The 7,991-nt window shown below is 42.6% G+C and overlaps 3 protein-coding genes across 3 annotated transcripts in view; 1 reads left to right on the top strand and 2 right to left on the bottom strand.

Annotated features, from left to right (window-relative positions):
- Window positions 1-239, bottom strand: part of SARC_01901 (hypothetical protein) — a gene marked incomplete at both ends in the record, with an annotated part of 5,361 nt that extends 5,122 nt beyond the window's left edge. The window contains one exon of the mRNA XM_014304382.1: window positions 171-239. Within this exon, the coding sequence (XP_014159857.1) occupies window positions 171-239 (69 nt within the window). The remainder of the gene's footprint in view (window positions 1-170) is intronic.
- Window positions 240-839: 600 nt separating this feature from the next.
- SARC_01900 (hypothetical protein) lies at window positions 840-3,865 on the top strand (the record flags this gene model as incomplete). The annotated part of the gene is made up of 5 exons (XM_014304381.1): window positions 840-950; window positions 1,111-1,277; window positions 1,722-1,809; window positions 2,352-2,549; window positions 3,231-3,865. The coding sequence occupies 5 exons, from the start codon at window positions 840-842 to the stop codon at window positions 3,414-3,416; spliced, it is 750 nt and encodes a 249-aa protein (XP_014159856.1). The 3' UTR covers window positions 3,417-3,865.
- Window positions 3,866-4,514: 649 nt separating this feature from the next.
- Window positions 4,515-7,991, bottom strand: part of SARC_01899 (hypothetical protein) — a gene marked incomplete at its 5' end in the record, with an annotated part of 7,649 nt that continues 4,172 nt past the window's right edge. Inside the window, 6 exons of the mRNA XM_014304380.1 lie at window positions 4,515-5,017; window positions 5,297-5,512; window positions 5,991-6,121; window positions 6,556-6,686; window positions 7,032-7,213; window positions 7,527-7,602. Coding sequence (XP_014159855.1) covers window positions 4,914-5,017; window positions 5,297-5,512; window positions 5,991-6,121; window positions 6,556-6,686; window positions 7,032-7,213; window positions 7,527-7,602 — 840 coding nt within the window. The 3' untranslated portion in view covers window positions 4,515-4,913. The remainder of the gene's footprint in view (window positions 5,018-5,296; window positions 5,513-5,990; window positions 6,122-6,555; window positions 6,687-7,031; window positions 7,214-7,526; window positions 7,603-7,991) is intronic.

Genomic DNA, 7,991 nt, shown 5'->3' with positions numbered 1-7,991 from the left:
ATATATATATATATATATATGTATATGTATGCATACATGTATATATATATATATATACATATATACGAGTCTAATAAATGTATATATGTGCTTAATATGAATCTGCATTTGTATATGTATATGTATATGGACATGAATATATATAAGTACAAGTCCATGTATATACATACAACTGTTTGTCTCATGACATCGATGAATTGTATCAATGAATAGTGGTACGAGTTGGACTCGGGTGACATCTTCCCAGCGGAGCGGAATAGTCTGTCTTCTGTCCTTTACCACGACAGGCAGCAGGGGGAAACTTCAATGTGCATTTTTGGCGGTGACGATGGAGGCAAAAGGTGTGCCTAGAAAAATGTCGCGTTTATCCCCTCTTCTTTCGTATGTTTCCAAGTATTATCGGCATACAATCCAGTGAAGTGTTTTCACCGAAAAAGTGGGTCTATGGAAGTGGTGGATTTCGTGATGAGATCTTGTGCATGGTTGCATCCAGTGGTTGCTTACTTGCTACATGTACTTTGACATACACATATCGTCGCTCCGGTATGTACTTCTCGCATATATTTCGCACATGAGATACTATAAACGTAAATCTGTCTGCTCGAATTGTCACCTTGAAATATAGCCGATTATTTTAAATCGTGTGAACTACACGTGCATGAGAAAATGTCTGCATTATCTAATTTAGGTAGTATTTCATTTCACTATTGGCATTAAAGTAAAATTGGGCGTGAATAATGTGTACGTAATACGTACAGGGTCACGTTTGTTCGTGTCTGCATTTAATATACAATGATACAAAAAGCATGAATGTAGCTCAAATCTAACTTCAGATTCTCATGTTTACAAGGCAGGGTGGTGCAGGATACCAGCATGGAAGTTTCTTCAACGATGTGTGGTGCTCTGTTATCCTGAATGGCGAGACGCCGGTGACAGCTATGGATTGGCAAGTATGTCTACACACACAGCAGGGTTTTCCATTTTATATTCAGGTCGCCATTGATTTGCTGGCGATTATAGACACTGGTAGCGGTGTATGCATATTGATGCCTTGAGTAAGATTTCGAACATAATGCGCCAATGATCTGACTCTGATTGTCTTTTTCGCAGAGAAAGGGGCCTAAGGAGGGGTTAGCCGATTCGATCCCACAAATCACCAGCCATCATTCGGCCGTCGAGTACAATGGCGGTATGTACGTGTATGGAGGCATCACTGTAAATGCAGATCTGCCTACTGGCGGTGAACGCGTTGACACGAGCTCACTGTGGAGATTCGAGTAAGTTGGGTGGGTATAGCCAATGCTGAGATGCAGTGCACATTCGCATAGTTCGGGTTGAATAGTCAGATGTGGCGATCTGGACTGGTCTGATTGCTCATAGTGTATTTCGGTTAAGGTGGGTTTATAGAATATACACAGATAATTAATCTTTCTCGTGGAGATCTGAGTGCGTTTGTCATCGTGCTTGCTCGTGGTTTATCACGCTCTTGATTAGTTCGTTTATCATAAGGTCTAGCATCGATGCCTTTTGCATATGCTATAATATTATACTCCTGTACCGTGTGTAGCTTCATATCTGATAGTATTTTGAGTCCAGTATTCAAGCTTATGGAGTGGGTTTTTACTGATTGAAGGTGCATCCACACATTCAAATTGAGGCTGCTCTGACCTGTAATCAAGATGTGGTCCTGCATATTAACACGCTTGTGGCGTTTCTTACAGTCTGGCAAACGACACGTGGTCTAAATTTCCGAGTGTGACCTCAGCGTCACCGCCACCGAGACATTCACACACTGCAGTAGTCCATGAGGTATGCTCTTCTTCTTTAGGTTGTGATTTGTGACTCACTGTATTCATCCGTGGTAGTATAGGAAGCGAGTCGCTGCCTTTTATTCTACTAATGTCATTCCGGGATAGTATATAAACTATGACGTTGCTGTTTGTTCGTGATATGTTAGCCAAAGTATTGTTCCGTTGTATTGTACGAAGATTGTTGCTGTTTTGCGTCCCAAGGTTACCGTTACTGATTAAATTTGGGTTATTTGTCATGGGTTCATTTCATGGTAGTGTGAGGGCTTAGCGATGTGATTCGTTAGTGATGAGTGTCTCACAGTAGTATTTTGTCGTATTATGTGATACATTGTGTCACTGTTTGCTCGCGAACTGCGTGCTACAATACTTTCCCAAACACCTGAACTAGATTGCAGCTAATATGATACGATTCCACGTTAATGTAGCGTTTTATGTGCTTGATGTCCTACAAACTGCTCAGCGAATAATTTCTGCTTGGACTAAACCGCTTTCCTTCTCGTAGAAGCAAATATTCACTTTTGAAAATTAAAAATTCATCAGGACAGAATGTACGTTTATGGAGGCTCGGATTTAAAGAAAGTGCATTTCAACGATATGTGGACCTTCGACTTTAATACTCAAGTATGGGAAAACATTACTACCGATGCATTCCCGTCGGCGCGCAGTTGGCACGGTGCTGGAGTCGCTGAGGGTGACATGTATGTCTTTGGGGGTGGACAATGCGAGAAAAGCTGCAAGGTGTGTGACCTATTAAACATATATCTCACTATTTTGCATGCGATGATATTTGTGTACAATCATTTGTGTACAATCAGAGTGTTGATGTCACTGCATATATTTGCGATTGTGAGAGCCGCTGAGACCGACATGTATATCTAGGGGAAGTGTACAATGCGAGAAAGTGGTCTACTAAGTGGTTTTGTCTAATTGAGTACTCATACTACGCAGATTGTTCGTATTGGCTTGATGACTACATACATGGCCTATGTATACAATTGCGAGCGCTATGTTGGCACAGTCATCTAGTATCACCATACCTTGAATGTTGCTGTATTAAAACAAAAGGGGTGTGCGAGTGTTGATATGTTATGTTGATGCATAGAAGATCCCATTCATTTTATGATCGTTCCAATATGCGTAATTGATCTACCTGTTGCTGTGGTGTATTCTTATTTGTTTTGTTTTGGCATCGAGATGCATTCAACAAGTTATTGCAAATTAAATCAGATTCATAGAACTTAAAGAGTGAACGTGAGAGATTTCGTTTGCGTTACTACTCGTATATTTCATAGGCAGTGGATTGTACACTCGCTTCGAAGTCCACCTGCCGATTGGTGTTCACCGTCCCACATGGGGCAACGGAAAAATACTACAAACCACTCACTTGAACATGTGTTACGTATCATCTTGTTTTTCCAGCTGCATAATGAGCTCTGGAAGTACACATTCTCCAGCCAAACCTGGACACAACTCGATGTGGGCAGCGCACCTCTAGGCCGGTACAAACATACCTTCACAGTGATGGAGCAACGAGGAGGAGAAGGCGGAGTAAATATAATCCTCACTGGAGGAGAGTCTTACAGGTGCGGTGATGTGCAAATGTAGCATGCTGTTGGTTCACTCGAAACCTCTTTTCTTCATTTGAATTCAATTGCATCTTAGATATCATTGAAAGCAGTGTAAACGTTTGCTACTAGTTTCGCACCAGGTGAGAAGCTGTGCACGTTGCTTGCAAGTGGGCTGGCGTGATTTTAAACAGTGACTGGTGTGTTGTCTCCCCCGACATGTGATTTCACGGTAGGGGTCGCTCACAACGTGCTATTTCGAATGTGTCAGATATGGTTGCTGCACCTCACCTATTGTAGATTCACTGGTTTTGGGTTCTTTTGAGTGGATTTATGCACTTGCGATTTCCTTATTATCGGACCATTTCGCTGTTCTCCCACTGCTTCATAGCTGGTTGGCTCTAATTCTTAGGCCAGGGTGGGCTGGCACAGATAAAGGCTCGATTGCCACATACTACATTATTGGTGGCTCGAAACCCTCCTTTTTGCACCAGAATTGCTGAATAATTGGCTACTTTTCCACACTGCAGGCCCTATCAGTACTACAATGACGTATGGCAGTTACACTATGGTACTGTGGTGTATCTCAAACGAGGCGTCCTACAAGGGTTTCTGATGACATACACCGTATTTTTTGTGTTCCTCTTGATATTGTATTACTCGTACTATGGATTCTCTGATTCATCGCCGAAGAAACCCAGTACAAAGGACACAGAGGGAAAGAAGACTAAGAAAAACACTTGAATGGTTAGTGGAATAAATTAATAATATTCCAGTTCATTGGCCATGTTGTACTTAGCTAAAAGCTGTCAATTCCGAGTAGCCTCAATATTCAGAAAATAAACGGCTGGATTTTGCAAATTTATGTCTTGCGTTTGGGAAGTACCGTTTGCTAGTAACCAAAATAATGCAGGAACAAAACTTCATTAGATTTCCTTATACAACTAGTCTATCCGTAGGCCCAAGCTTTCTTGATTTCGGCACACGGTACGTCTTCCATGGTACCCATATCCTCTCAGAGGGACAGTACTGATTGCATATCTCAGAAGTGGCAACCGGACAATGGCGGTACAAGCAAGCATTCGATGTACACGACTGAGTTCAATTCAAACTCTGGAGACTAGATTGTTTTGTATGGGCCACCACTGCCTTCAGAGTACCGGAGTAATACATACAACCCCTTATGTTGCAGTCTACGTATCCAATGAACAAGAGTTCACATGTTGGACTGAATGACCCAGTTTGGCACCTGAGCCAGTTGGATAAGACTACACTCTACTTCACTTTAATAGGTCTATTGTTGAAGAGTTACTAGTCTACCACGTCAATCAGAATATAGTCTGAGGTGAATATTCGCCTATGATTGGATTGTGTGTGTGATCCAGCTACGACTTGGGTCCAAGAGACAATGACCCCTACATCTGCTTCAAATATCTCTTGTGACGTGATTTGGTAGAATTTACTGGAATAGTGTACGTAAATCTAGACTGCACTACACACCACTACCGGACATTACAGTATTACTAGCACATAGTGGCTATTCCTCTGGTTTCAGTGATTCTTCGGTCTCCTCACCAATCACTTCATTGTCCTCTACTTTCCTGTCCGTTTCCATCTTCACCTCCGCCTCCACCACAGCCCCTATGACCAGTACAGAACATTCATGAGACACAATCGACCTACAAACGTTGAACACATAAGACAAGCAATGAAGAAGTCTAAAGGCGATTGTAAGCATACACGAACTGATATGTCATGTGCATCCCCATGTGCATGCACGTTTGAATAGATGTCATACCAAACGAACCCGCACACGCTCATTGTATGAACACAAGTCTACGCACCCTACTACCTTCATACTTCCTATTCTCACAGTTATAGGTAAACATATTGAACATACATATAGACGTACACACATACTTTCGATTTTTTCCCCATTTTCGGTTGCCCCAGAGGCTTCCTCCTCGTCATCTGAATCACCCAGATCTATGGCATTCGGGTTGGGCGGTGGTGTGGCAATTTTGACGGGCGCGGCCATTGGCCTCTCGGCATGTCTCGTAGGAGCAATTCTTTCAATTTTATCGAGGCCAAGCGCGCTGACAAACGCGGTGTTCTGTGGGTTCACTAGCATAGGACCTATCGTTTGGGAGAAAGGGATGCAAGATGTTCTTATATAGGGTAATCAAATAAGCCTAGAGGTCCAGCGTTCTGTCAAATGTGTTCTGTGGGTTCACTAGCATAGGACCTATCGTTTTTGAGAAAGGGATGCAAGATGTTATTATATAGGGCGATCAAATAAGCCTGGAGGTCAAGCGCTCTGTCAAATATGGTGTTCTGTGGCTTCACTAGCATAGGGCCTATCGTTTGATGGAAAGAGATGCAAGTAGTTCTCATATATGGCAATCAAATAATCCTGGAGGGGTAATCAAATAAGCCTAAAGGTCAAGCGCTCTGTCAAATGGGGTGCTCTGAGGGTTCAATAGCATGCAGTCGGCATTGCAAGATGTGGTACGGAGAAAGTTCAAATACTTACTGCGAATGATGTGCAAACAGATTTCGGCATTAACCAATTGACATACGGGTATACTGAAGCTAACATAGCTCGAAAGCCTACCTTGTTCACCTCGATCTGGAGTGCAAGAATTGTAGGCAGGAACGATAGCTTGGAAATTATCGGGAATGGTTAGATCCGGCATCATGGTCCTGACGACTTCTCTTTCTTTGTTGAGCGCCTCATCGCTGAATCTGGGGGTGGTGCAAGTAAATAGAAGTATGCGTGAGATATGAATCTGCTCATTTGTATACCTGTGGATATGTAGTTGCACATATGAAAGTCCCAGAATCTTCTCATTGGCGTGCTTATGTGCTTGTGAATATAGCCACGACCATACCATATCCATGGCTACGCGTACGCATATGATACAAATACCCTTGAACGTTTTGGCTTGTGGTACACAGAGGTAAAGTTAAAGTCCATACACTCAATAGTATAAAGTGAAAAACGAAGGAATGTAACTTTTAGCGAAAGAGAACTCAATATGAAATGTATTATGCATAGGGTAACTATGTCCAATCCACAATAGAAACGGTGCACAACACCTGCTACGCACATATAGAAAGTCTACTAGATGCATACATCCCTGCATTTGGGCGTAAATGCAGAAGAAATGGGGGCATACCTAGTAGCAGGTAATGGAGGTGTGGCACGCTCCCAGCTAAGATAAGGATGTGAAAGCCGAACAATTGCTAGCCATTCTTCATCGTACATGAGTTTGTGTTCACTGGCATCGTCATTCTCCGTAGCACCCTCCTATTTTGGAATTGATCAATAGCGGCGGTGTAAACTTTAACATACATGCGTAGCCGATTGTGTATGGCTCAAATGATAAAAAACAAGGAGCAGCGATCAAGATGAAACACAAAAGTACTCTACTTTAGTAATAGACTGAAATTATGACCTGAACAATATTTGCGCTTTGCTTTCCACACGAACGGAATCGACAACGCAGCGCGTTATAACAATCATCGGGTGCAATTGATGAGCCACATGTCGTAGCAAAACAACACCAAATGAACCTTTCTTCCACAGAAACCCCAGAGCAGAAATGGCAAGTCACTTCCGAGTTACTGGTACTAGCGAACACTGGGGATGTACCTTTTCTTTCGTAGTGGTGGTTGCCGAGGTTTCCTTGACTTCGGGCGGGTCTTGGTTGAGTGATTCTTGTAAGCTGACTGTGCTGTCGATGGTGACCACTTGCAAGAAGTCTCGCCCTGGGAGGCACTTGTCTAACGCAAGGAAACGAGTGCTCGCAAATCCACTACCAACCAGTGCAATACCTGTGTGAGAAAGTACGTATATATAAGTGAAGGTGTGTAGCGACGGATCTCGCCGTTTACATATCGAATATTTCACAACAACGCGAATGTGTTGCGTAACGAGAACTGGGAAGGTGATATATCGCGGATGTCATGGGCCATGCACCAAATACTTGGCGTAGGAGGACCATTTTAGCAGTGGCCGCGGTGGAAGGGAAAAATGGCTCAGATATCCGTTCACAACGACTCAGGGCCATATGTATAGCCCACTGAGGATACTCGAGGGCGACATACTAGATCATATAGAGGCACCTCATAATGCAAAACTACACACCTGCTTCCGCGCCTTGGAATGTCGTATGTTTGACCAATGCCGCGAACTTGACATGGAGATGGCCACAGAACCAATACTACAGCATTAGGTGACGGTCAAAACAAACTTACAGGTAAGCAAGGCAAAATTACACCAACTGATAAGAACACTGGAAGCAAGCCCATTAGAGTAGTATACAAATAAAAAGCCTACGTCAAATTTTTTGAATACAACCAGTGCTCGGATCAGAAGGTGGACAGAATACGAAAGAAACAAAACCAGCGTACTGCCAAAAAAAAAAGGCACTGGAGCAAGCGGTACATGCATAGGAAAGACCCTAAGCTCTTCGAATAGTACAAACTAGTGTCTGTAGTGTCTACTTTTTGGGTGCAAACTTCTAACGCAGTATATACACTTATATACTGGCATATTCATTTGTAAATTCGAATATATATATATATATATATATATATATATATATATATA

The sequence above is a fragment of the Sphaeroforma arctica genome (assembly GCF_001186125.1).
Source record: "Sphaeroforma arctica JP610 unplaced genomic scaffold supercont1.80, whole genome shotgun sequence".
Lineage (NCBI taxonomy): Eukaryota > Ichthyosporea > Ichthyophonida > Sphaeroforma > Sphaeroforma arctica.
This window is presented reverse-complemented; position numbering and strand designations above follow the sequence as displayed.